This window comes from Westerdykella ornata (assembly GCF_010094085.1).
Source record: "Westerdykella ornata strain CBS 379.55 unplaced genomic scaffold EI97scaffold_23, whole genome shotgun sequence".
In the NCBI taxonomy this organism is placed as follows: domain Eukaryota; kingdom Fungi; phylum Ascomycota; class Dothideomycetes; order Pleosporales; family Sporormiaceae; genus Westerdykella; species Westerdykella ornata.
The window spans coordinates 56199-82849 of NW_022986873.1; the positions used below are offsets into that span (position 1 = coordinate 56199).

Consider the following 26651-nt stretch of genomic DNA (forward strand, 5'->3'; position numbering starts at 1 on the left):
TTGGACTGTATACAATCACCGAAGAACACCTTACTCCCGTGACGGTTACCGTATTCGATTTCTTGGTATGATCAAAAAGCCGAAACACAGCTCTACGTATATTATTAGGATCTTGAGGAACTCTCTCGTTGAGGCTCTTTACTGAACCTTTCGAGTATATGAGTCGGGTCTTGTGGCCAGCAGCTCATAAGCTTGCGCTGACTAGGTAATGTCACGTACCGCACCTTGTCACATCCGACGAGAATACCCACATTTTGGACGCCTCCAAGATCTGCCTACACAGTACCAAGTAATTATTGAACTTGTATAGGCTGCTCGTCGTCGAAAAAGCAAAGGAATGGCTGACTTTAAGCGGATTCAGCTAATTACCTGCCCGTAAAAAGAAACCGTGCAACTCCTGCGACCCCCTGTTTTCTCGTCGGACCTTTTTTTTTTTTTTTTTTTGTATCAATATGTGTATTGAGTCTAAGACTATGACACTGCTATCCTAAATACAAGAGCGAATGCTATATGTGTAATAGGTTATAGCACGTAATAATACCTAGGGTATTATTACTACAGGAGACAACAGATAACTAAGTACAGGCCCTAATTTTTCCACTGTTCCCTATTGATCCAAGTTTTTTCAATTTTTTAAAGGTTTGCTCTTTTCTTCAGCTGTAGTTGTTTGTTCCTGGATTGAAGATAGCTCTTTGTCAGCGGCTAGAATAGCCAAGATTGGTGTTGGTAGCTAGGGAGGCTAGCTGTTGTCGGGTGTTGTTAGCTAGGAAGGCTAGCTATTGTCGGGTGTTGTTGCAGGTTGGTATTGTTGTTACCTGACACCAAGATGCCAGGCTGCTGCTCGGCAAGCCGAGGCCATTTTTTGGTATTGTCATCTGATGCCAAGGCACCAGGCTGCTGCTCAGCAAGCTGAGGCCATTTTTCTTGAGCTAGGGCTCATGTTTTTCCGGGCCGACCCTGCCTTACCCCTCTATGTGGTTTGCCTTTGACGGCTATGGGAATCGAACCCACGACCTTCACATGCCCTAGCACATGATGCCACCAGATGATCTTACCACTAGACCATCCCACCGTCTCTCGTCGGACGTGGAAAGGTGCGGTAGAGTGCGTCACCACGAACCGAGCCACCCCCCCAAGCGAGCCGTCGCGTACAACACTAGTTACTAAATATAACTATCTTCAGCAGAGTATATCTTTAGCACCTGTATATATTTTCGTGTAGTTTTTTATATAAATTCTAGCGCTGTATTACCTTAATTACTTGTAAATTTTAGATTGTAAAAATATATTGTTGTTCTGTAGAGATACTTCCTCTACTAGAGGCACTCTTTACCTATATACTGCCTGCAACACCCTCTTAGAACTTAGCTAATACCTCTTTCTGCAGTGCTGCTAAGTTACTAGTGCTTGTTAAAGGAGAGGAGGCTATTTAGAAAGCTCTTTAAGATTATTATAACTGTCAGATGGTAAGCCAGTTTATGGATATCCTATCTGGGACTGGAGAGGAGGACTGAGAGAAACTGTCTGTACCGGTACTATCTGAGGACATGTGGCTAGTGATTCTGCAGTGGCTAGTGCCCTGCACAGCCTTGGTGCCCAGAGAAGGAATATCAAAACCGGTGTCAGGCCCCAGCCTCACCCACATAAGGACACACCTGAATACAATCAGTCAACCCATCTTCAATCAATCTGTCACCGTGACATCTTCAGATACCATCAAATCTGACAATAACAGAGTCTCTCTATCCCTTAGGTGTGCAGCATTATCTCTAGGTGTTGCGCACTCTACTGCTACCTACTGCGCTGCTAGCTGCCCTTCCTGCACCTATACCTATGTCTATAAGTGGGCACTTACCTCTAAACAAGAAGATATCCTTAAAGATTATATAGACAAATACTTAAGTTTTAGTTTCCCCTTACATATGTACTATACTAGGAAGATAGCTAAGCAGCTAGCAGGAAGGAAGTTAGGCAAAAACTAGTTAACTAGATAGGCTAAATACTAAAGACTTTTATCTATTACTATAATAATACTAGACTATATATAGGCCTATAACTATAATAAAAAGAGCTTTAATAACTTTATCTAGCTTCTCTACTATATATAAAATACTTATAGAGTAGAGCCCTAGAATATCTAGAATATAGATAAAAAGGGGGTCCTACTTAGCTAGGCCTACATCACCTGCATCCTTATCCCCTAGGTTAACTTATATAAGGATAGAAAATATGCCTTTATACAGCAACCTAGGAGCTATAAGCTTGTTATAATTACTAAAGCTGTAAACACTAACAAGGAAGATATTAGCCTATTTATAGTCTTTAAGGCTAGCTACTTTTAGGAGAAGTAGATAAGGTATAAGAGCATCTAAATTAACTAGAATTTTGCTATCTTAGATAAAGGGTAGACTAATAATAAGCTAGCACTTAAATAGCTTAATATCTTTAAGCAGGCAAGCTACGTAAGGCCTAATCCTTATGCCTAGAGGCTGCTTATTATTAATAATTATAGGTCCTATATTACTAGAAAGTTCCTTAAGTTTACTATTAACTATAGTATCTATATAGTTGCCTTTTCTCTATACTATACATACCTACTCTAGCTGCTAGATATAGGCCTTTTTGCTCTATTACAGCACTACTACACCTAGGAAGTTTAGGACTATATATGCTACAGTAGCTAGAGTAGTATTAACAAGGCACTGTTCCTCTAGATATACTACTATACCTATAAAAAAGCCTTTACAGATAAAAACATTAAGAGCGCCTAGAAGGCTAGTGGTTTTAAGCCTCTTAGTAGTTGCCTATCTAAGCTATAGCTATAGTTATAGAGGGTAGAAGAAGCAATTAACAAAGCCTCTTATGTCTAGGCTTCTACAGGCAGGTGTAGAGCAGATATAACTATAACTGCACTAGATTTTTATAAGACTACTAAGTAGCTATAGACTCCTAAGAACTAGAGGCAGGCAAGCTGCCTAATTAAGGAGATTAAGACCTTTAAACTGCAGAGAGTTAATGGCGTTCTAGATACTCTAGTAAAAGTACAGGTAGATAAGCTAGCAAGGGGCTTTTAAGTAGTAGAGGCTGCTCTTACTATTAATGTCAGATTTGATAGTATCTGAAGATATCACGGTGACAGAAAGATTGAATAAGGATGGGTTGACTGATTGTATTCTAGTATGTGCTTGTATGTGTGAGGCTGGGGCCTGACACCAGTTTTGATATTCCTTCTCTGGGCACCAAGGCTGCACATGGCACTAGCCACTGCAGAATCACTAGCCACATGTCCTCAGACAGTACTGATACAGACACCTTCTCCCAGTCCTCCTCTCTAGTCCCAGATGGGATATCCATAAACTAGCTTACCATCTGACAATTAAATACAGACTTCTAGAGAAGTATAAGTACCATAAAGTTAACAAGAAGGCAAATAATAGGCGTCTGCAGGCTAAGGGCAGAGTATTTACTGCAGAGAATGCTACTAGGCTTATAAAGGAGGAAGAGGGCTAATAGCTAGCAGATAAAGCTAAGAAGTATTATAGACTAGCCTTAGAGTTGAATGCAATAAGTGTCAATGAAGTTATTGAGATTCTTAGGGAAGGCTAAGGACTATGGATAGAGTTTTATAGGGGTAGCTTGGCAGGAGAGTTGAGCTCGGATCGGGCCTGGGTCGGGCCCAGCTCTCAGCTGTCATTCTCCATCACATATCCCAAGCTTGGGCTGATAGCCCAAGCCATCACAAGAAGGCTCTTAAGGCCTATACTAACAGAGAATACCTGCTAGAAGCTAACGTAGCTACTTACAATAGGTTTATTATTAATCCTAGGGAGGCTTATAAGCTTGACAGTCTGTATTATTATGTTATAAGGGTGCACTAGCAGGGCGCGTGCCTAGTAATAGGTTTTAAATAGGATAGTAGGAGTATACAATGTAGCAGTAGCTGCTATCTATTCTAGCGCCTCTAAAACTACAAATTTAAGCTAGATACAGGCATAGATTTAAAGTACATGTCCTAAAGAGTATATTTTATTTAATATATATATATATATATTTTATAGGGTAGTAGTACAGTTATTGTGTAGTAAATATTCACTGGTGTTGGTGCACGCACTGGCTCGCTTGGGGGGGTGGCTCGGTTCGTGGTGACGCACTCTACCAAGGAAGCGCAGGAGGGCGTTCAGTCGGACGTGAAAGGCTGTCGCGACTCGTTCGCGGTGAGAGCCGTGCGAGCCGTGCGAGCCGTGCGAGCGCGACCTGTCATTGCCAAGAATGACTTCCGGATCCGCGCATCACCTGTACAAATATCACCTGTACAAAAAGCAATCACCACGGCCTGAATCCTTCCTCTCTTTTACTCCACGGTATGCACTGCATTGTCTCCCCAGGTCCGCCATGGAGGAGGAGAAAGAATGGGTGTCAGGTGAAGGCTGGATTTCGGATGAGTCGAGCTTCCATGGTATGTCTACCCAGGCCATTCCCCCCCTTGCGCCTTCACTCCGGCTGACGAGGCTCCAGGTGATGAAGAAGAGCACGAGCTGTTACTGTCAACCTGCAAGAGGGTAGAAGCAGATGAGTTCTGGTCTCACCGTAAAGGTGACCCGAACTACATTGCCATGCAAGCCCGTAAAAAGCCACCTGTTGTGCTCTATAACGTCTTCCAAGGCACACCTTCGGCCTGGCAATTGAACGAACCGGTGCAGGACTTTCTGAAGCGCCTGCCTCCAGTCACCTCTTCTCCTGCCCAGTTTGTGTGGATATGGGTTGCTAACCCATACCCGGAAGGGCGACACGCGCTGAAACCTACCAAAAGTCTAGACTTCGTCCCACGTGGGACACAGTTGCTTGAGCAAGCTAGGCGGGATCGTGAGAAGATTAGCCAGGGAAATGCTCGGAAGGCCGAAAGCACGCTGCGAAAGCTACTCAATCAGCAAGCTGAAGCTCTCAAACAGAGGATCGTTGATCTAGCAGTCGATACAGAAGTACTCTCTGGAAAGGTAATGGCTCATACCACTTCAAACGCCGTCTCATACTGATATTGGTAGTGGATGTTGTTCCCTGCACTGGACGATGTGCCGCGAGTCTGGAAATTGATTGTCGAAGGAACCATCAACAATCGTCTCGGGTTCGCAGCAAAGGTCGCGACCGACGAAATCGACGGTGACAGCCGACTCATATGCGTGTACACGAAGGATTTCCGTGACAACGAAGACGTGCTGCGCGTCCTCAAAGAGCTGGTTTCTCTGGGCCTGGTCAACTCGGGTAAAGCCATCTACTACAAATGCGATGCGTACACGCAGCTCGAGATCTATGGAAAAAATGCGTATGGGTTGCCAGCCAGCGTGTATTCCAGCCAAAAGATGCATGCTTCAGCCAAGTTTCGTAAACAGAGCTCTGCCCCGGGAAAGAAGCAATCGACGCTCTCCTTCGCACGTCAAGCCCCTGCTCAGAAGCCGTCCCAGGCCATGTCAAAGAACTGAGAACTGTCGGCCATCTCTGAATAGGGGTAAGCGGCAGCAGTACCCTTGAGGACGGAAAACCCTTGTTCGTCTTCCCCATGATACTCAGCTTCACTCATAGGATGGACATGTTAGAGTAAGGGCGATAGGATGGAGACGGGAATCGGAAGTGGGCAATACCTTTGTATGTATATGACAGCTACTGTGAGTAAATAACTGTTCACTAGATGAGGTTTAACAATTTGTCCTCGCACGCACAGGGTCCACATGATTGCCATATGCACGTGTACACGTCCCGTACGCCGACCGGGAGCTATCATCATAGTGCCTCTCTAGGGGCAGATACTGTGTATGGTGGTTGGCGATCTGGCCCGGATGCCCAGCCCAAGATTCCATTACTCGATCATAACAAGGTCTCAAGACCCCCGTCAACTGCCAGCAGCATGCTTCGGGAACTAGTCGGCATGGAAGAAGATGTTCGCTTCATCCACTCCGGAGAAGAACAACAAGTTCCGTGACTCGATCACGACTATTTTGATGGAGGAATGATTGGGCTGCACTTAGAAAGGAATTTTCCTTTTTTTTTTTTTTTTTTTTTTCCTCTGGTAAGCCTTGTACCTGACCCGTGCCTAGTTCACCCGGCCACTGTCGGAGGACGCCGATGGTTGCCGAGCCCTGACTGGACGGCTCTATCGTGTACATCACCACCACACGACTTCTTGGCGGCACCCGTGACTGGCATGGATTGCGTCGCGCCTTTGGGAACAAAGGTCCGCTGTGGGAACAATGGTTCTCATGTTACAGTCTGCTGGTGTTTCTCAAAGGAGATGGAAGAAAAGATGGCCCAAAGACCGAAAATGCTTCCATCCTAGTGGCGTCGCCGCAACAAAAGCTGTACCTACACCGCCTGGGCCAGCCGGTCTCGGCGATGTATCGACCATGGACTCCTGTCGCTCTCGAACGATAATACAGGGGTGGGCTGCATGCATCTTTACGGGATCGAGAGCTACAGTGTACATGGACGTGAAAAAGGGCATCGTAGCGCATTTCCTACCCGGCCCTAAGCCACATGGTCTCGATAACGCCTGATTTCTCCGCCGCGAGTTTCTATCGAGTAAACCCTCAACATCCCCACATTCGGCCGACAGGGGGATAGGTCGAGGCTTCGAGGCTTTGACACAAATAGATTTAGCTGTCTACTAATATAATAGTAGGAATGGAGTTTCTCAAAAAGGGCAAGGCTTCAGCTTCTCCGCTCTTCAAAAGCCGCCCGCCTCGTCCCTCGCTCTTTCGCGCTCCACTCTTTTAGAGTCTTCATCCTTCCGCTCGTTTGCTCCACAAAGACCGCATTATTGTACTTTCGACTTTGATTTCCGTGCCGCGTTTGGGACACCACGTTTGCTTATCTTGCTTATCTATCTATCCTGCAGCTCTTTCCGAGCCCCGTATAACTCACATACCGAGCGTCCCCGAGTCTATATTACGCCTGCCTCTCCGCATTTTTGGCCATCGCTCAAAGAACACCGAAGTTCGAGAATTCTGATTCCAGCGTACTCCTGAATCATGGCGTCTCCTGCTGTCACACCTCCTCCGGTTCCTCACAGCGAATCTCCCCATCCCATCACCGTCCTGACCTCCTCCAGAGCGGTGATAGCGGGCCGTCTCACCGAAGGAACCATCGTTATATCCAACCTGACCGGAAAGATTACGGCAGTCTTCCACTCCATACTCCCGGCCACCGACTTCCCGGATGGAACTCCTTACCGGAACTACTCTCCCCACATCTTGCTCCCTGGTATCGTCGATGCTCACGTGCATCTCAACGAACCTGGTCGGACCGAGTGGGAAGGATTCTGGACGGGCACTCGAGCTGCAGCATTCGGAGGTGTAACGACTGTCGTGGATATGCCGCTGAACGCTATCCCACCAACGACCACAGTCGCCAACCTTCACACCAAGCTTGAGGCTGCCAGGGGCAAGTGCTGGGTCGATGTGGGTTTCTACGGTGGTGTCATTCCGGGGAATGCAGGAGAGCTCAAGGCACTGGTCAAGGAGGGCGTAAGAGGCTTCAAGGGGTTTTTGATTGATAGTGGTGTATGCAAAGCCCTGCTGCATAAACACTAGCTGGCATGCCGAGGCTAACATGCTTAACAGGTTGAAGAATTTCCCGCTGTAAAACCGGCGGACATCGAACTGGCTCTCACAGAGCTCAAGGATTCGGCGACTACGCTGATGTTCCATGCAGAGATGATACCTCCCATCACTGCTTCTGTGGGTGATGACGTCCAGAGAGAAAACCCGCCCATGGCCCCAACTGGTCCTCTTACAGCCTACCAAACCTTTCTCGATTCACGACCGCCGTCATTTGAGACTTATGCCATAGCCGAAATCCTATCTCTCGCTCATCTGGCCCCGGATCTCCAGCTGCACATTGTGCACTTGTCCGCAATCGAAGCCATCCCTCTCCTCCGCGAGGCCCGCAGCAAGGGCGTCAAGATCACTGCCGAGACTTGCTTCCACTATCTTTCGCTCGCGGCCGAGAAGATCAAAGAGGGCGACACGCGGCACAAATGCTGCCCGCCTATCCGCGAGCAGAGCAACCAAGATGGCTTATGGGAAGAACTCCTTCAGGATAGGGCTGACGGTGTGATCAAGACGGTCGTGTCCGACCACTCACCGTGCACGCCCAACATCAAACTCTTACCCGCTCACCTCGCGCCCAAGAAGCAGTACAAGCGGAAGACCGGCCACACGGGCGAGTGCGACAGCTGCGAAAGCTCCGAAGGCGAGGAGCAAGGCCCCGAAGAGAAAGGCGACTTCTTCTCCGCCTGGGGTGGCATCTCCAGCGTGGGTCTCGGCCTGCCCATCCTCTGGACCGAGGGCACGCGGCGCTACGGCGACGACTTCAGCATCGAAAACGTCGTCCGGTGGTGCTGCAAGAACACGGCCAAGCAGATTGGACTGGAGAAGAGCAAGGGCGACCTGGCGATTGGATTTGATGCGGATATCGTCGTCTTCGACGATCAGGCGGAGTTCGTGGTAAGTTTCTTGTCCCCATCGGCCATCATCACGGGAGCATGTGCTAATAGATGATAGGTCGAGCCCAGCACGATGCTGTTCCGCAACAAGGTGTCGCCGTACGAGAACAAGACGCTCAAGGGCGTCGTGCGCGAGACTTGGCTGCGTGGTCAGCGCATCTTCAGCCGTGAAGAGGGCTTCAGTAAGGTCGGCCCTGTTGGCAAGTTGCTGCTCGAGCCTAGGAAGATGGGTCACTGAAACCTCTCATCATCCTCGTCCTCCCTGGGTACGTGTCATGGTCGGATGGTTTCTGCCCTGCTGTCTCCTCAGTTTATTTTCATTTTCATTTTTCATTGTCTTTTCCTGCTTTCTCCGAGGCGATTCAGCTTGCACGATATCATTGCATAGAGGCATGGGCGTTTTGCGGGGGCCATCGGGTTCTCATATGCATTCGCATTTTAGCAACCCTTTCTTTGGTTACGGGCTTCTTCTCATCAGCGGCACTTTCCAGTAAGCCTTGCGATTTCTTCTTTCCTTTCCCGCATGCCGATCGAGTCTGGGATGATAATAGGTTCGATTCACATACCACTCGAAGTAGTGGCAAGATTTTCGGCGATGGATTGAGTGAGCATCATAGCATAATTGGGAGCGAGCATGTTGTAGCTAGCGATATACCCTAGCGATTCTGCGTCTTTGATAGGAACTTTTACTTCTTAGCGTATCTGAAGTCTTCTCAAAGGCAACCGTGCAAAAGGTCATCTCGGACATTCAGTTCCAGCACTTCACAACAACGCGGTCATTTGAGGGTCGAGGGAGTTAGCGGATTTTCATTGATGAACAGACATTAGATGATCCTATCCAGCCCATCCATCATTTCCTTGTCATGAACTGCCGTGTCCCATTTGTCATCCACCGCCCCTGGCAGCGAATTTACTTGGTCTCATCAAAGACGTAGGTCAAGTGGCAGCGGCCGCAGTACTGGCGGTTATGCATGGCCGCCATGAAGACACCGGCACCGCACTCGGCGTTGGGGCACTCCCTCCGGAGGCGCTCAATCTTGCCATCGCCATCGACCTTGTAGTACTTGAGGACGGCGAGCTTGGTCTTCTTCCTCTTGTGCTTGATCTTCTTGGGGGTGGTGTAGACCTTCTTCTTCCTCTTCTTGGCACCACCGCGCAGGCGGAGGACCAGATGGAGCGTCGACTCCTTCTGGATGTTGTAGTCGGAGAGGGTGCGGCCGTCTTCGAGCTGCTTGCCGGCGAAGATGAGGCGCTGCTGGTCGGGGGGGATGCCCTCCTTGTCTGCGCTCCGTTAGTCACAATACTTCCACACGAGACTTCCTACTCAAAACGACGTACCCTGAATCTTGGACTTCACATTGTCGATGGTGTCCGAAGACTCCACCTCGAGGGTGATAGTCTTACCCGTGAGGGTCTTGACGAAGATCTGCATCCTGTCGCAGAGTGTTAGCACGAGCAAGGACGTGATTTTGCGTCAAAGAGGGTACCAACCTGGGCAATACCGATTACCTTCCTCAGATGCGGTTGCGATGCGGGAGGAGGCGAGTTCGAGGGTTTTTGAGGGGCAAAGTGCGCCCGACATTACTCATCTGCCGAGGCGCTAGCACTACTAGCGTTAGCAAGCAGAAAGTGTGGCGCAGGCGTGGCGCAGGCTGCAGTTGCCCGGCGCGACGGGCTTGTCGTTTGTGTATTGACCAGCTGCAGGGCATCCGTCAGCCTGCCAGCAACTCCACTAACTACCCACTACCCACCCACCTCGTCACCTCGAAACTACATCACCACTATTCGTTTCTGCTCCACCGCGAGCCCTTGTCTGTCTCGACTGAGTCGGGTTTAAAAGAAACTCAGTCTACTTCCTTTATACTGCTGGGTTTTGGGCCCCGGGCCCCGCACTACTTACTGTGAGGCAGGTTGAGAGACTGCACTTGTACTGAGGAGACCATAAGGATACCATCCGCCCGGCGGACGCCGCTTGCACTGCGTGAGGTGTGTAAAGCTGAGAAGGGACACAATGGCATTGCAGCTAATGACGGTGCAGTTTCGGGCCTAACAGGATTCCCCATTTCCTTGATAAATTCCCCCGGACTCAGACCTGCATACAACATGCTGTCCACAAACGCGCCCTCGAGCATTCAACGCCGGACCGTTCTCCATCGACGCCAAAACTCCACCCCGGCAGCTTTCGAAGGGCCCACAGTACGACCACTTCCCACTAACCTACGACAACAGCGACAACATCGATCAGGCATGAGCCTCGACTTGCGAGGGCTCAACCTCGAAGCCAAAGTGGAATCTCCTCTATTGCCTGGGGGAGACAGTACGGTAAGTAATACTAACCTAGGACAACCCCAACAGCATTTTATGCAAGTAGCGCAGCCGCACAGCCAGCCCCAGCCGGGCCTCCAGGATGCCTTTGTGCCGTCCCCAGTACAGCAGTCTCTCCCCTCGCCTCGGACACCGCACCGGTCTCTGAACCATGACCGGTCTCAAAAACACCTCTCCCAAACTCCGCAGCGACTTCCTCAATCCCCTACAAAGACCCCATCAGAGGAGGAAGTGAAGGAGTTGCAGAGACATATACAGTCGGTATACGGCTCGTATGCGCAAGTCTTCATCAACATCCTTCCCACTCCAGCAGCGACTCCGCAGAAACCGTCACGGTTAGCGAACCAGCTATCTGCGGAGCCCCTTCCAGCACTCATGTCTTCCAACTTTGGAGATATCACGACCGTCAATCTGGAACCCACACCAAGTGCGATGACGTTCGACTTTGAGAATCCCGATGCAGAGGTGGAATATGATTCTTCATCGTATTATACATCAGACGCGTTATCTCCATCACCAGCCTCGTCGCCTCGTCAAAAGACAATTCAAACTTCCTTGGAAGATATCAAAGAGGAAGCTACGCAAGAAATGTCTTTCTCACAACCACCGGCATTGCTTCCATCAGCTATGGCAGCAAGTGGGATGGGAATGCCGTCATTTGTCCCAGCCTCTCCGCTTCGTGCTCCGCTTCCCATTGAGCTTGAATTGAATGCTACCTTGGAGTACACCGGAATCTCGCCCGAAGAAGTGCAGCGATATATTAGTGAGCAAGACCCCGAGACTGGAAAATGGACCTGTCTCTATCCCGACTGCGGTAAGGTGTTCGGCCGCAGAGAGAACATCCGCTCCCACGTCCAGACCCATCTCGGGGACAGGCAATACCGCTGCAACGGATGCGGTAAATGCTTCGTCCGTCAACATGACCTCAAGCGCCACGCAAAAATCCACAGCGGCGTCAAGTCCTACAAGTGCCCCTGTGGAGCTGGATTTGCGCGCCAGGATGCTCTCACCCGTCATCGCCAGCGCGGCATGTGCGTGGGCGGCTTTCCCGATGCCGTGAGGCGGCCAGCGAAGCGAGGGCGGCCGAAGAAGAATCGGCCTGGTATGGAAGAAAGGGTCAGCAAGGCGGCGAAGACGAGACGGGCACTTGCCTCCGCAGCGTCGTCAATATCCGCCGGCTCACCACAGTCTGACTCTTCGTCCGCGGGAAATTCACCACCGTCGTTGGATGAGTATGAGAATCCAGGATTGCAGAAGTTGTTGAGTGGATTCTGCAGTTTCGATGATAGTATGAATGTGGTATCGGACCCTTTCACGTGAGTATTTGTCTGCCCTTGTGCCACATCGCACTGGTACTGATGTTTTTCAAGTAGTTATTCCACCTCAACTTCGTTCGACAACAGCACAGATATCCAGCCTGGAAGCTTGGAAGCACCCCTGTCCTTTGCAAACGACACTGTCTCTTCAGCAAGTACCAAACAGGACATCAGCCGTTCAACGCACACACCTCCCATGTCACCAGCCGATCCCTTGTCCATCACCAACTGCACCACAACCTCGGCTTCCAACCCCCAAAGTACCTCCAACGCGATTCCCACGGCAGCAGACTCATTCCAGGCCAATATTGATCCCGCCCTCAAAGCACCCTCCACGCCCTCGAGATCCTCCATCCACTCGAACCCATTCAGCACTCCGCCAACATCGCCCGTCGAGCCCAAGGACCCGCTCGACGGAATTGACATGTTCGGCACCATTACCGATGGGTCGCAGTTTGAGCTGGAGATGAAGGCCATGGGGGAGAGTGAGTACTCTGTTGGTCTTGGAGGTTTAGAGAGCGGGATTGGAGCGAGTGGATATGAATTTCTGAACTTTGACTTGTAGCTTTGGGGCCTCTAAAAGCTGAGAAGGAAGACAGGAGGAACACCAAGGCACCACGGGGTTATCTAGGGATGACTGAAGGCTTAGGACACGAGCTTGTATGATATGCTTGGAACGACAGTTTTGCAGGCCTTCCAAAGGGCCGCAATGAGCCCTGTACGGATGAATGTAATGACGAGGGCGTTTACGGTCTGGGATGTATGGTCTGCTTTTAGTCAGGGGCATCTTGTGCGTATCTGCTGCCTGTTTGCCAAGTTGGCGGGATAGCGATTGTGATAGGGTTTCGATCAATTATGACAGAATGGCTTTGTATTTGAAATGTTTTGTGTCTCTGGAGAGCCTTCTTTTTGTTTTGGTTTCGTTGAGATGGATGCAGGTGAATGGAACTGGATCGCTTGGAGGGCCGTAATTTGGAATCAATTGGTTCTTCGTAACATGGAAGAGGACTTGCATCAATCTGGATAACCCATAGATATATGCCTACGTGAAAGAGGTCACGGACACATGACAGCGCTCCCCCCTCTTGACGTTTGAAAAGAGCCACTATTCGGTCAACTCGCTCGGCTCACGCACACACGCAATCGCGCACGACTCAAAAAGCAAATCAAAGCAAAGCAGAGCATCTCCTTAATGCTACCTAGCGACGCCCTCCTCCCTCCGGCCCTGTCTGTACATTCATTCCATTCCAAATGAAAATACTATACAGGGGTAAAGGGGTAAACCTCTCCCAAACCCCGTCTATGAGTCCACACAAAAGGGAAATAGGAAAAAGGAACGAAGAGGCAAGGGGATATCTCGTACCAGAACAAGCTCGAGGACGTAAGAAAGCTCATCGAAGAAGGATAGGGCAAGACAAGAATATATATATAATAACCAAGAAATATAAATCAGACGGGCCGGGCCGTGAATCCCATCGGATGAGTAAGTAAACATTCCCAACCCCATTGTCCCTGATAGGCCTGCCTGCCCACCCACCAACAGACCTCCTACTAGCCGATCCTATTATAAATGGAAGGGGCACAACTACCAGAGTGGCGTCATCACACCAGCACCCACTCGCTCCCCCTCTTGATGAACTTATCCAGCATCAGCGTAACATCGTTCAGCACAAAACGGCACACGTAAAACCCAAAGAACTCGGCTGCATGCCGCGCCGACAGCTCCAATCCCACATGCGTAGGCGACGAGTGCTTGAGGCCCGGATCTTCGACTTGGCGAGCGATTTGGTCTACACCGCCTCTCATCAGTATTCTGTGCAACAAAACTTGAGAAGCAGATTGAAGAGAGATTGCTTACCCAGAATCTGCACCGCATCAAACAACCTCGCCAGACTACTCATATACCCGGCATTGGGGCCCTCAAACACCACGCTCGCGACATCGCGCTTCGCAAAGCGGATATTGGGAAGACTCGTCATCGGCAGCGTGGCCATGGTCAGCGAGTCCTTGGGCACTTCTCCACCTGCCGCTTTGCCTCCTCCTGCCATGCTACTGAGACCCACGGCCGATCCCTTCGATCTCAGTTTCCGCCATGAGGTGAGGTACGATTTGCTCTGCGACACTGCGCTCTTGGGGGCATGGTCCTGGGAGCCGTGAGACCCCTTCTCCGAGGTGTCGCCTGTGCTGGAACCAATTCCGACGGTGCTGGCGTCCTTGAACAAGACTGAAACGCCATGGACTCCCACCTCATTGCCGAGCTTCTTCGTCAGCTGCGTCTGCACCTGATCGAGGACAAGTTCCAGCGCTTGCATCTCTTCCAACACGGCGTCCGCATCCAGCGTGTCGACCGTACCGAGCCGTTGCAATGCCGCTGTGAGTAAGTCACAGTTCGCAATCTTGTCGTCGATATTCTTCAGCTTGACGCCCTTTACCCGCCAGACATCGCGAGGTATGAATAGCTTGGTGGAGAGATATCCGCCGCGCGGATGTGCAATGGTCTGGTAGAAACACCGCATAAGCCAGAATGGCCTGAGAAGATATGAGTCTGGACACGGTTCGAGTGGAATGGGGGCATTAGCGACCGTGGCACTCGGAGAACCTGGTGAATACGGCGAATGTATGTCGCTTTCGAACAGGTGCATGCCTCCGCTCGGCAAGCCATCGACATTGAATGTGGGAACACTAGGCGTTGGCGCTGGTGCCGTGGTAGCGCTTTGTTTTCTTGCACCGGTGAAGGAGAAGGTAGTGCTAAGAGGGGTACCAATGGATGCATCGGAGCCATCAGGACTTGATATTGACAATGTTCTCTGCTTAAGACTGAGAGATGATTTGTTCTTTTTGATTCCCAGTCCAGCCCCCTTTCCGGTTTTTGGTGAACTAGGAGCAACGGTCGTGTCATTCGTCATGACATGGCTGAGGGCGGGCGTGGCTGGGGAGACGGTGAAGGCGGTGTCGGCAGGGCTTGGGATGGGAGGTTGTGGTGATGGCGCACGCAGGGTCGTCGGGTGTGGTATCTGCGGTAATGCTGTGAAGGTCGAGTCCGATTCTGCTGTACTCTGCGTGGTGGTGAATGCTGCCGCAGCGGCGGTCTTGGGTATCTGTGGCACATCTACGCGAGGATCCTTCTCTCGAACGCTGGGTTTGTCCGTGTTCGGAGCGGGTGGAACAGGAGGTAACGAAGTTTCGATCTTCAATGTCCTCGCATTCTGGCCGGATAGACGCCGGCTCCTCACGGACGCCGTCTCTTTAGCTATGTTGATAGGCTTTGGAGTAATTTCGGATGCTTCACCTGCCGCTACTTGTGGCTCTGGCACCGGAGGTAGGGGCAGAGGCGGTGCAGGCACCGGCGGCGGCGACTGTTCAGGCGCAGCTTGGGTGACTTCAGCCACTGTAGATAGAGATGTTCCAGCCGTCGTCCGGTGGGAGGACGATGAGCTATGGTGCGTGCTCCTTGAGAAACCAGAAGAATCAGATTGTCGCGGCAGTGAGGACTTGGTTTGCAGGTCGAAATCAAACCCCTCCAGCATATACTCCCTCGTCATCTCGTCAAGCAAACGCTCCTCCTCTTCCGCTTCCCCCTGGAAATCGAATTCGGCGCTCTCGCGCACATGCGGCAATGCCTGTTTCCGCACCTGTGATTCGGCATAATGATACTTGGCAGCCGCTATGACTTGGTCGCGTTCCGCCTCATCTGCACGCTCTTTCGCCAGCTCGATCTCTCTCGGACGGGCTGTATTACTCTCGGCAGTGTCCATTGCATCCTCTTCTTCGTACGGCTCGTAGCCATCATCATAGGCTGCTTCCACGGCGGCATCAAACGCGGCGTCGAAATCAGTGTCAGTGTTCCCGCTTACGGCACGAAGGTGCTTCCTGCGTATACCCCCAGGTGAAAGCGAATGCACAGAGGAATCGCAGGATGAGCCGCCGGATTCATCAATGGTATCCAGCCAGGATGTGGATTCGTTACTGTTCCCCCTCTTGTGCAAGGGTTGGTAGGCTCTGTCTGCCGTGAGGAATGTGTTTGAAGAAGTGGATGCCAAATCCGGTCGCGACGAGAGTAGGGGTGAGGACGGTCTCCTGGGAGATAGCGGTGGGGGCATATACGTGCGATCCATAGGCGACTCCAATGGCGTACCCAAAGAGGCTCCACTGTCTCCTCGCAGGCTAGGCGCAGGCTGAAGATAAAACGAAGAACTGCGCGGGATGGTCCTTTGGACATCACGAATAGCCGTCGAGATGACGGATTCGCGAACACCGCCGGCTTTGTCATCTTGAAAGGGCAGGTGCTTTGAAGAAGGTGAATCGTCATCATCGATTGAGCGGTCATTGACTATCCTGGTCATGGTGGCCGTCTGGATCATGGCAGGTTCGTCGTCGTCGTCGTCGTCGCCGCCATCATTGTCCCCGAACAACATGGATCGTTGCTCATCTAGAGATTCATTACTCATGGGCCTTGCCGGAAGGGACTTTCCGGATGATGGATATCCAGGTTGCTGTCGCCGTAGCTCCTCGATGCGATTGGTATATGTTACTCGCTGTATTACCCATCAGCATGGAGTCTACAAAACTTGGGCATATCGGAGACTTACTATAGCATCCAGTTTGCGGCGATCTTCCTCGCCGGGGCTCCGTATCATGACCTGCTGCAACAGCCTGCACGCATCCCCATAGGCCTCAATAGCACCTTCAAAGTTCTGGGCATTGTCCAGCAGGACGGCAGTGTTTGCCTTTGCTAGCGCCCGAGAAAGCATGGTCTTCTTGTCCTTTTCTCTCCTCTCCCGCGACCGCGGAGGGGTGCCCTGAGGGCTGTCGTCTAGCCTAGCACTGGCGTTGCTTTCGCTCCTGTATCTCGAGCTCTGATCTTTGGAGGCAGCTGGCTCCCGCCCCGTACTTGGTGCTGGCCTCTGGCTCGTCTCCCTTGTGCTGGACGTCGTAGGGCGAGGGGGAGGGGCTGTTCGCGGATTGGCCAGACTGGACTTGTACCTTGCTTCGGACTCGAGCACACCAATCGGAGGCGAGCCGAGAGGCGACCTCCCTAAAACTTTGTCCGCTTTACTGCGTGAAGGGGAACGCTGAGAGGTCTGCGCGGCGGGAGCGGGCTGAGGCTTCGAGGAGAAGTAATCGGTGGTGGGATTGGACGTGTAGGAGAACAGACCAGCCGAGGGAGAGCCGTTGGAGGAGAGGGTATTAGGAGTGCTGGGGGAGAAGACGGTGGCAGGAAGGATGGGCAGAGAAGGGATCTGGGGCGCTGCTACAGACGAAGGCGGCGGGGGTTGAGGAGAGCGTGGCCTTGGACGTCGCTGAGGGCTCGAAGTGGGTGAGCGGGATGTGTGAAGGCGAGCGGGATGCGAGGTTGGGGCTTGCGGATGGGAGTGTGAATGCGAGCGGGGAGGTGCAGTGGCTCCATTGACTGCGGACAGCGTCGTCGAGGCGTAGACGGTGCTGGGGAGAAGAGGAGCAGCAGCAATTGAGGAGTGGGAATTGGAGTGTGAGGGTGGTTGTGCCGTATCACGCCTGGCGCTGGCGTGCGTGGTTGGACCAGGAGGTGGAGCAGAGGGCCCAAGGTTTGTATGGATATGGATATCAGGAGGGTTCGCACCAGGGCCAGCGCCAGCGCCAGCGCCAGCGCCAGCGGCGACGGCGTCGGCTTGTTGGAGGGGGAAGGCGGCAGCGCTAGAGCGACGGCGCTGAGAAGGCGATGTGGTGGTGGTGTTGGTGGCAGAGGTCTCGGTGGTGGTGGTGTGGGGTTGCGATGGGGACGGATCCGGGATGTTGCTGGTGTCGCTGAGCAAGGCGGCGGCCGACGACTGCTTGTACGAGGACGATAAGAATGGCGACACGGCGTCGGTCATGATGACAGTCTCGGTGGGGCCGCGGTCCTCTCTTCTCCCGTCGCCCATGTGCTGCTGTCTCCAGGGCCGCCCAGTGCCTTTATGGTGCCTAAGAAGGTGTGCCCGCGGTAGGCCGGCTTCATGCGCGGGCGTGCATCACGGCGGCCGCTGCAGGGAACGCGCTGTGGACGGCGGAACGGCGGATGGGCGGACCTTGGGCGGACCTTGGGCGGGATGCGATGCTGTTGTGCGGTCGAGTCTGGCAGCGTGTGCAACACACGGCGAGGGAGCGAGGGAGCGAGGGGACGAGGGGTAAAGGGGGTGAAGGCTGACTGGAGGAAAAGAGGGGAAAAGGACTCTGAGGGTATCGTACAAAGTAAGTACTGCGGTGGTGCAAAGTGTGGAGAAGAGAAGAGAAGAGAAGAGACTCATCAGATCAGCGACAGTCTCTCCTCTCTCTCCTCTCCCTCCTGGATTCCCAATCCCGCCAAGCCTCCCTTTCCACCTGCAGGCTGGCATGTCAGGAACGTGCGCAGGTGCAGGGGCTTGATGCCGCGCACGTGCCCCGTGTCTGACTATGGAGTATAGGTACATGTAAAATATACAGTAGAGTAGATAGTACACTACTCTGTACTTATCACCGAGCTACTCCGTTCAGAGCACCTCATCAAACCCAATCGCTACTGGTAGACTACTACTACTCGAACCAGTCATCAGACATAGTCCCGACCGACGACTCCCTACTCTGTACTGTGTAGCCGACTGGTCATGGCCATGATGCATTTCTCATTTAGTTGTCGTCCCTAGCAAGACGCAAGCCCTCCAGGTGCTGCGTCACATTACATATATCTCTCCTTATATGTACCTACTCGGTACCCCGAAAAGCACTGCATGGTGAAGAATGCAAATGGCTTGGCAGGGCTGACGATAGATCCGAGATTCACTCTTGGGCCCAGCCTCGCCGACTCCTTGTGCGTTTTGGTTGACAGGTGACATCCTCTTGATTTCTGGTGTGACCTCCTCGCACTTCTTCAATCCCCCATCAAGTCCTCGTCATGAGCATCCATGGCCGCTCCCGCTACCTCCACGTCTTCATATTGTCCCAGATCCATCGGATCTCCTGCCGTCGCCGCTGCTTTCTTGTTCTGTCGCACCACATACTCGACATACTCGTCTTGCACCCCGACTCGGTAGTGCGCACTCTGTACTTGTTGCGCCAGCTTCTGCGTCCTCTGCGTCTGCTCCACGAGTGCCTGCTGCTGCTGCTTCTCGCTCTTGGCTTGCGGTCCTTCCCTTGCGTCCATGAAGAACCGGAGCACCACGCCCATCTCCGGCTTGCTGCTGCTCGTTTCCAGCTTCGCGTTGATGTACCCTTCCCTGATCAACTTCTCCAGGTACCCGGCTAGCTCGTCGGATTCTAGCGTCGCGTCCCATGAGCTGATCTTCGAAATCGGTATGGCCGAGTAGGTCTGTGATAATTGCGAAATGAAGATCCGGTACTGCCCGTCGAGCAACTCGTTGACTAGGCCGTAGTTCCCATCCTGCGTCTGTCAATTCCCATTGCCCTTGGCATCCACTGGGGAATATGTGTCCAAACCTACCTCGAGCCAAGTGTCGCGCCCTGCGTTGATCATTGCCCGCAGTTTGCGCACATTCCCCCGGTTTTTGAACGCATCCGCGAGCGCCTCGTAGGCTTTGGACACGGCCTTCACCGCTCTCATGGCAGCATTATTCGTACTTCGCGGCAATGGCGGGACCTGCGGCGGGTTAGCGTCTCTGAAAGAGTGATTCACTCTCGGGCCTTCCACGAACCACACCATCCACCAGACAGCTGAGCAGCAACCACTTCTTATAAGCCTCAATCAGGAAGCCGTTGGCTGCCCCATTACTGTATGGCATCACCAGCACATGCTCCACAAAGTCCCTAGCCTTTTTGAACTTGCGCAGTCCAAGGTATGCCGTGGTCCCCAGGAGATAATACTCCTGCACAGCCTGTATAGTCACCTTCCCTGCGTGACCCGACCCAGCTTTGATGTATTCCGCGCTACTGTCATGATCTTCTGCCGGAGCCGAATATTCCAGACTCTCGACCAAGTCCGGTATGGACGGGTTTACAGCGTGGATGTAGTTGGCGAGAATCGGTTCCGCGGCAGCATAGTTTCTCGTTTCCACACATAGTTGGACGAAGCACAGATGCGCCATGGTGAAGGTACCAGTGTTAGGATCGAGTCGGTAGAGCGCAGAGAGTATTGGTTCTATGGCGGCTTCGGGCTAGAGCTGCATTAGACAAGTGACGGACGTTGGGGGAGTCTTCTGTCTGTAAAGCAACGTACCGTTCCCGCAAGTCGTGCCATAGACGCGACAAAATCAACAATATGGCTCCACTGTTCCCCAACATATCGCAGCTGCACTGGATCCGCATTCTCGAGGAAGTGGCATATCAGCTTCCATATATTTCCACCAGGCCTGAAGGAATCCGACGCTGTCGACGTTGACGGCGCAGTCGCAATACGGGCGAACAGAGCATATGCATACACCATCGTATGCACCGAAGGGTCTAGCATCTGGGTGGATCAATATGGCTGGCTGCCTCTCGCGTTGCTGCAATGTGCTTACCAGCAACACGTCCTGTGCCGTTTCCGCACCTTTCTTGAAGCTTGTTAGTGTTAGGCTAGCCAGTCGCTGAGCAAGGCGAAGAGCAGCATAGTGGTATTTCTGGTTCGAGTCACATTTCGCAAACTCCAGCTGGTAGGATTGCGCTAGCTGGAGCACTTCGCCAGACATGTTGCTCCTTCGTTTGGGCGGAGGGACCGACTAGGGAGTGGTTGGAGGCAGCGATTGGGCGACGCAAAAGTCAGGAATCGTGTCGGCAGATTGATCAAATTGCACCCAAAGAGAGAGAACGGGAGAATCGTGAAGTTGAGGTTGCCATTACCTAGAGTTGGTTTGGAGCAGGCACTTGTGGTGGATTTCGGAACTGGTCAAGCCCCCCCGCGCGCGATGTTCAAGGCTGCTGTTCAAAGTAAAGTTGGAGCACGGGCCTTCTGGAGGTGCGGAAGGATGTGGCGGTGCAGTGGACTTCACTCCACTTTCAATGGGGAAGTCGAAGCAATCTATCAGTGAAGAATACTCCTTGCAGTCATGGACTATGAGACGCTCGAAACGCGATCGGATATTCCCAAACGCCTCCAACTCCAATGACTATCCCCAAATCCCGCAATCATCTCCGCTTCGTATTCACGGCATCCTCCATGCGACGTATTAACCCTTTCAATCCGACCTTCTGCTCACAATTCTCCTCCAGATAGGTCTCCATCTTCTCCCTTACACCCTTCATGCCTTTCAAAATGGGCAACTTTCTCCCTTCTTCACCCTCAAGGTGCATCAATGGGTTGAGCAGCAGGTCGAAGACCTCGCCCCAGATATCGGTTTGCCAGTATCTTTTAAGACTCTCACGGATCTTGTAGGTTTTCGTTGCGCCTGCCCCAAGCGTACCGCCCCGCTCGACCATTGTTGAGATATACTTGCCAAACAGAAGGTTGTGGACGATGCCTGCCAGGCCGTGGTAATCCACCTGGTAAGTCCAAGGACGCAGCTCCCGCATTTCGGCGCAGTCCTGCTCACTCGTCTTCCAGTCGGCGATAAACTGGACGTCAGGTTTAAAGACCTTCATGTCGATGCCACGACCGAAGTCGATCAGTACTATGCCCTTCGCGGCCCAGCCATTCCGTCCGTCACGGCGGTACTTGGAGTCCCAATGCTGATCGGGCTTCAGTGTGTCGAACCGGACCAGCACGTTGTCCGACTTCAAATCACCGTGGATCAGGCCCTTCGTGTGAAGTGCCTCGACCGTTCGGAACAGTTCTATTGTGAAGAACATAGCCAACTGCTCGTCCATGACCCCGTTCTCCGCTCGTGCGATGTTTACAAGGTCCAACAGCGTTCCTTGCTCGCGGTATTCTTCAACAAGATAGCACTCGTCCTTGAACATGTGCATCTCATACGCGTCGATGATGGAATCGCCTGCACGGGAGACACCCAAACGCCTCCTCGCTTGCCGCATAATGTAGAATTCCCAGGGTGACGGTGGATCTTCCATTTTAATGGCCTCAAGCGGACGCCTCTTGATTCCAAACTCCCCTTTGCCCATTCGAGGAGGTCTTTCTGTATCCTCGGCTTCTTCCTTTGCCGAGTGGCTTTCGACCAGATACACTGGGGCAAAGGCTCCTTTACCAAGCTCCCGTTTCACAGTGTATGATCTCTCACATCCTTCGAACTTGATGAGCGGCGGTGCGGGAAGGTTAGGTATAGTCTTATCATGGGCGTTCTTGCCCGCTTTGAGCGCTTTTGTGAATCTGCGGATTTCTGCGGCTTTCCCGTGCGTCACGGTCGTGTTGTCGAAGTACCCGTCATAAGTCTGCAAAGGAGGCTGGATCTGCGACAGGATGAGCTCCCTAATTGATTCGTCAACCGGGTTGCATTGCGCATCTTTAATGATAGGTCCTTTCGACTTCGTAGCTGTGGGTTCGGGCTCTTTGTTCAGTACCGCAGAGGGTTTAGGAACAGATGCCGGTTCTTGCTTCTTTGCAGCCTCTCTCAACACAAGCTGGGTCACCTTCCCAGGCGCCCCAACTCCCTGCTCAAGGATACCCTGAAATGGACTGCTCCAGAGCTCGGCATCATCCTCCAGGATAACAGGCGCCCCCTTCGACCTCGAGGGAGTCTTTGCGGAGATAAACTCCTTTTGGGATGCAATCGTTGCGATTCCAAGTGAGGACTCTGTTTTCTCCACGATAGGGGTCATGAAGGGAAGCCGATTGTTTGCGGCCTGTACCGCATCGCGATATGGCTGGGTAGGGATGTTGCAGTCCTCCGGTGGGAGCGGGACAAACTTGGAGGGAAGTGGCCCCTGCCTTGGCGCTGGAGAGGTGGGAGTCACAAGGTCGTCTTCTTGATCGTTCTCCCTGCCTTGCGGCTCGGAGTCGGATACATGTTCGGAAAAGTTTTCATCCGAGTGCGCTGTGTCATCGCCTTCGTTAACAATGCGGTGTTCTTTCGGCACATGCTTGCTCTCAGTGAACTCTGACCATTCCGACACACTCTTCACATCGGTCTGATCTCCATCGGTGGTCTCATCCTCCTCATCCTCATCTATCGTGGTTCTTAATGTGAAGTCACCAGCTGTGGTTTCGTCGCCAAACTCGCTATTGGTACCAGAGATCCGTCCTGTTCCTGTGCTTTCTCCGGCGCTGGTGTAGTCGTCATCATCACTACTGACCTCGCTCTCCGACTCCACGGTGCCTTCTTCAGGCTTCTTCAGAGGTTGATTGAAGATCTCATAGATATCGTCCATGGCCTCTTTGGTGTGAAGGGTCATTGTTGGCTCCGCCCCATTCTTCTTCCGCCTGATCCTGCGGCTGGTAGGAGAGTCCAGATTCGCTTGGACTACAGATTGTCAGCTCAAAGTTGTACGTTGGCACTATGTGAGAGCTTACTGGTTTGAGTCTCTGCATGGATTTCGCGCACGTCCATGACTTTGATCTTCCTTGTCCTATTCGCCCGCTCCTCGCGCCGTGCCTTCTTAGCCACTCTTGCCTTTTCCACCTCTGCCTGAGAAGGAGGCGTGTTTTCATCATTCTCTGCGTCGTCTTCGACACTTCCTTTAAGTGGTATCGTCTGAGGCTTGTGCGGTCTTTCGATGCGCTCTTTCGAGACGAGTAGCTCTGCTTTGTTTTCGGATTGGATTGTCAGTTCGGTGGCTCTGGTCAGCTTCTTATTCAAGTGTTGCTTCTCCCTTCGTGTCTTTGCCCAGTCATAGTCTGCCCACCCCCGGTGCTTGGCTCGCAGCTCCTCAAATGAGTACTCCATTGCCATAGGATCCTCAAAATCAGGGTACACCAGCCTTAAATCAGCAAAAACGACCTCTAGACGCCCCGTTCTAGGGTTGATTGCTTGTTGGTATTCACGCATGGGATGAGAGTTTGAATTTCCGTTATGGCATTTTGATTCAGTCTGAGATACATGCAAGGCAAAAGCCAGCCCATTAGTCCTGCGATCGTGAATACTAGAAGGGGATGTTGGAAGCGGAAGACTTACCCCGTCCTTAAAAACCATCATCTTCTGGACACCTGTATTCTTCTTCCCTACTTGGAGCGTCTCTCCTGCCCAGGGGCGTGCCTCCATCTTATTCTCCTTCTTCCTGTCTGCAAGTGTGCCAATGCTATCCCAGCCCCTCGGAGTACCTGCCGATGCGGCCTTGGCGGGCTCTTCCGCATCAGAGAAGATGGCGAGTTTGGGCTTGCCGGACCTTGTTGTTGCTGTGCCCAGTCCTCCACGATTTTGAGTTTGGGTTTCAGCTGGTGCGGGTCCGAAGGCATCCACCTTTGCGGCTAGGGCTGGGCGAAGAGTGGGAAGAGCAGGGCTGCTAGGTTCGGGCGCATCATGCGGACGACTTTCGTAGCGGTGTTGAAATTCCCCATATTTCCGTATAAGGCGCTCCACTGGGCGTGCTTCGCGCTCGATGCCTAAGGCATAGATCTCCTCTGCTTGTTTCCACCTTCCGGCCGTCTCAAGCCATGCGGCGAACTCCTCGTAATACAGGGCCAACCCCTCACCAATGTTGTGGCGTGCCAGGTAGGCAAAGGTTTCCTTGGGCGCGTCGGAGAAGAAGCGGATGTAGTGCAACCACAATTTGAGATAGCGCGGGTCGTTCTTATAGAGCGATGAGGATTGGAAAGCCTTGGTCGCACGTTCCAGCAGCGGGCAGAGCTGAGACTGAGGGGTGTTTTGGGCAGAGGGATATGTATCGAGTGTCCACTTTACGTAACGGTCGTAGATGTCGAGAGGATCGTCCGACTCGTCGATGGTTTGCAGCTCTTTCTCAAACTCTTGCCGCGCGGTATTGTGGGAGTCCTGGACTTGGAGAGGGGACAAGGCTTTTGCTCCACCTGACGACAGCGGTGGTGTGTACAGTTGTGCTAGGGCTTTTGCGGACCGACCACTTGGGAGCGCCTGTATGTTTTCTTTCTGGTTTTCGATGATCTCGAAGTCAACCAAGTCCCCCGACCCCATGGTGTGTAACAAAAATAATTGAGAGATCGGAAACCTTGCTGGCGCCTGGAAATTGTAACAACGTCGGCGCTTACCTGACCGAAACCGTCTTGTCGTGGTCGTTGTGAGTTGTCGTGTCGCGTGGGGCTGCAGGTGAGGAGTCGCGCACGCGTTGTTGAACATAATAGCTGCCCAGGTGCCAAGACTCCGCTCCGGTTGCTAGGCAACGACGGCTTCCAGGGTTCCACCTGGGCATGTCTGAGCCGAAAAGACTGTTCGAACGATACATTCACAGAACGACGAAGGGGAAGACGCCCGCGCAATAAGAGCAAATCCAAAGATGACCAATTTTAGATTTCGATGATGTACTCTGTTCATTTCATTTCGATATCTCGTACTCACGCGCTCCTTCTGTGCTGAACAAAACTACGACAGAAGCCGCATCCAATCCAAACCTGTCCTTGGACTCTATCAGCTTTCTGAGTGCAGCCAGAGGCGCAGCACCGCAAGGTCCACAAGGCACAGCGTGGGCACCAAGGTATTCTACCTCGCGATGCGCTTCTAGATCCGACACTGTGACACACACATCGACCCCCTTCCGGAGCACATCCCAGGCTATATAGGAGACTGTGCCACAGTTCATGCCGTTCATGATGGTCTCATCTGTCTTGATGGATACGATCCGTCCTGCTTTGAGACTTTCTTGAAGACAGGCAGCGGACTCTGGCTCCACTGCCACGACGGTTGCCCGATCCCGCTTGCTCTTGTAATGCACAGTTACAGCTTGCGCCCAACTGCCAACTCCGACCGACGCAATCACATGGGTTGCGGGCTTCCCAACCATCTCCTGTAACTGTCTGTCTGTTTCAGCGAGCATTGTACTGTACCCTTCTACGACCATCTGCGCAATCTGGTCAACATCACGAGCTCAGGAGCGTCCGAGATACATACACGCGGCACCTCCTCATAGCCTTGCCAGGAGACGTCCATTACCAACAAATTCCCTTGGATCTTTGCTAAATCTCTCGCGGCCTCAATTGACATGTCATAATCGCCATTGACAACCAGCACCTCAGCGCCTTCGCTAGAGATCGTCCTTTGCGTAGCCATGTCCATGAATTTAGGGACGAAGACTGTGGCGGGGATCTGGAGGTATCTCGCCATCCTGGCTGTAGCACGACCCCAATTGCCTTCCGTACATGCTACAAGCCTGAGCCTGCGACTCCGCGCTTTTGCACCAAGCGTCTCCAATGAGCAAGGTAGAGAGGCTCCACACTCCGATGCGACGGCCTTGTATATGGCCCAAGAAGCACCCAATATCTTGAAAGCTGGCAGCCCAAATCGATGCGATTCATCCTTTACGAGCACGCGACCCACTCCTAGCTCTTTTGCGGTGTCGGGAAGCTCGATGAGAGGGGTGATGTTGTAGTCTGGAAGGAGTTGATGGAAAGCTTCAATGGCGGGATCGGGGCTTGGTCCTTGATATGCCCAAGAACTCGCCGAGGGGTTCAGGAACATGTTACAGGCGACAGTACCGGGTAGAGTGTTGAATAAAAGGAAGCGAGATCCGCTTTATATTCTCCTGTTGAAAGCGATGCGATGTCTCGGGGCAGAAAAGGCTACGATGTATGGTCC

General features: G+C 52.3%; 8 protein-coding genes across 8 annotated transcripts; 3 read left to right on the forward strand and 5 right to left on the reverse strand.

Annotated features, from left to right (window-relative positions):
- Window positions 1-4392: 4392 nt before the first annotated feature.
- EI97DRAFT_460576 (DUF1917-domain-containing protein) lies at window positions 4393-5477 on the forward strand (the record flags this gene model as incomplete). The annotated part of the gene is made up of 3 exons (XM_033801124.1): window positions 4393-4456; window positions 4516-4994; window positions 5043-5477. 3 exons carry the CDS (start codon window positions 4393-4395, stop codon window positions 5475-5477), a joined length of 978 nt encoding a protein of 325 aa, XP_033651441.1.
- Window positions 5478-6674: 1197 nt separating this feature from the next.
- On the forward strand, window positions 6675-9097 carry EI97DRAFT_138162 (allantoinase). Its single transcript, XM_033793181.1, has 3 exons — window positions 6675-7550; window positions 7611-8495; window positions 8553-9097. The coding sequence occupies exons 1-3, from the start codon at window positions 7020-7022 to the stop codon at window positions 8730-8732; spliced, it is 1596 nt and encodes a 531-aa protein (XP_033651442.1). The 5' UTR covers window positions 6675-7019; the 3' UTR covers window positions 8733-9097.
- A 111-nt stretch (window positions 9098-9208) lies between these two features.
- EI97DRAFT_423191 (ubiquitin-40S ribosomal protein S27a) lies at window positions 9209-10002 on the reverse strand. The gene is made up of 3 exons (XM_033797108.1): window positions 9986-10002; window positions 9833-9927; window positions 9209-9775 (listed from the first exon to the last, which is right to left on the reverse strand). Exons 2-3 carry the CDS (start codon window positions 9924-9926, stop codon window positions 9405-9407), a joined length of 465 nt encoding a protein of 154 aa, XP_033651443.1. The 5' UTR covers window position 9927; window positions 9986-10002; the 3' UTR covers window positions 9209-9404.
- A 436-nt stretch (window positions 10003-10438) lies between these two features.
- On the forward strand, window positions 10439-12804 carry EI97DRAFT_138219 (uncharacterized protein). Its single transcript, XM_033793182.1, has 3 exons — window positions 10439-10480; window positions 10533-12135; window positions 12190-12804. Exons 2-3 carry the CDS (start codon window positions 10598-10600, stop codon window positions 12698-12700), a joined length of 2049 nt encoding a protein of 682 aa, XP_033651444.1. The 5' UTR covers window positions 10439-10480; window positions 10533-10597; the 3' UTR covers window positions 12701-12804.
- A 516-nt stretch (window positions 12805-13320) lies between these two features.
- On the reverse strand, window positions 13321-18397 carry EI97DRAFT_435552 (uncharacterized protein). Its single transcript, XM_033798886.1, has 3 exons — window positions 16725-18397; window positions 13994-16670; window positions 13321-13925 (listed from the first exon to the last, which is right to left on the reverse strand). The coding sequence occupies exons 1-3, from the start codon at window positions 18033-18035 to the stop codon at window positions 13738-13740; spliced, it is 4176 nt and encodes a 1391-aa protein (XP_033651445.1). The 5' UTR covers window positions 18036-18397; the 3' UTR covers window positions 13321-13737.
- Window positions 18398-18639: 242 nt separating this feature from the next.
- EI97DRAFT_435553 (uncharacterized protein) lies at window positions 18640-20938 on the reverse strand. Its single transcript, XM_033798887.1, has 5 exons — window positions 20583-20938; window positions 20300-20530; window positions 19779-20237; window positions 19568-19723; window positions 18640-19507 (listed from the first exon to the last, which is right to left on the reverse strand). The coding sequence occupies exons 1-5, from the start codon at window positions 20748-20750 to the stop codon at window positions 18998-19000; spliced, it is 1524 nt and encodes a 507-aa protein (XP_033651446.1). The 5' UTR covers window positions 20751-20938; the 3' UTR covers window positions 18640-18997.
- A 165-nt stretch (window positions 20939-21103) lies between these two features.
- EI97DRAFT_423203 (uncharacterized protein) lies at window positions 21104-25158 on the reverse strand. Its single transcript, XM_033797109.1, has 3 exons — window positions 24063-25158; window positions 23462-23978; window positions 21104-23411 (listed from the first exon to the last, which is right to left on the reverse strand). Exons 1-3 carry the CDS (start codon window positions 25035-25037, stop codon window positions 21187-21189), a joined length of 3717 nt encoding a protein of 1238 aa, XP_033651447.1. The 5' UTR covers window positions 25038-25158; the 3' UTR covers window positions 21104-21186.
- Window positions 25159-25381: 223 nt separating this feature from the next.
- On the reverse strand, window positions 25382-26534 carry EI97DRAFT_469146 (tryptophan synthase beta subunit-like PLP-dependent enzyme; the record flags this gene model as incomplete). The annotated part of the gene is made up of 2 exons (XM_033801697.1): window positions 25382-25917; window positions 25968-26534. 2 exons carry the CDS (start codon window positions 26532-26534, stop codon window positions 25396-25398), a joined length of 1089 nt encoding a protein of 362 aa, XP_033651448.1. The 3' UTR covers window positions 25382-25395.
- Window positions 26535-26651: the final 117 nt, after the last annotated feature.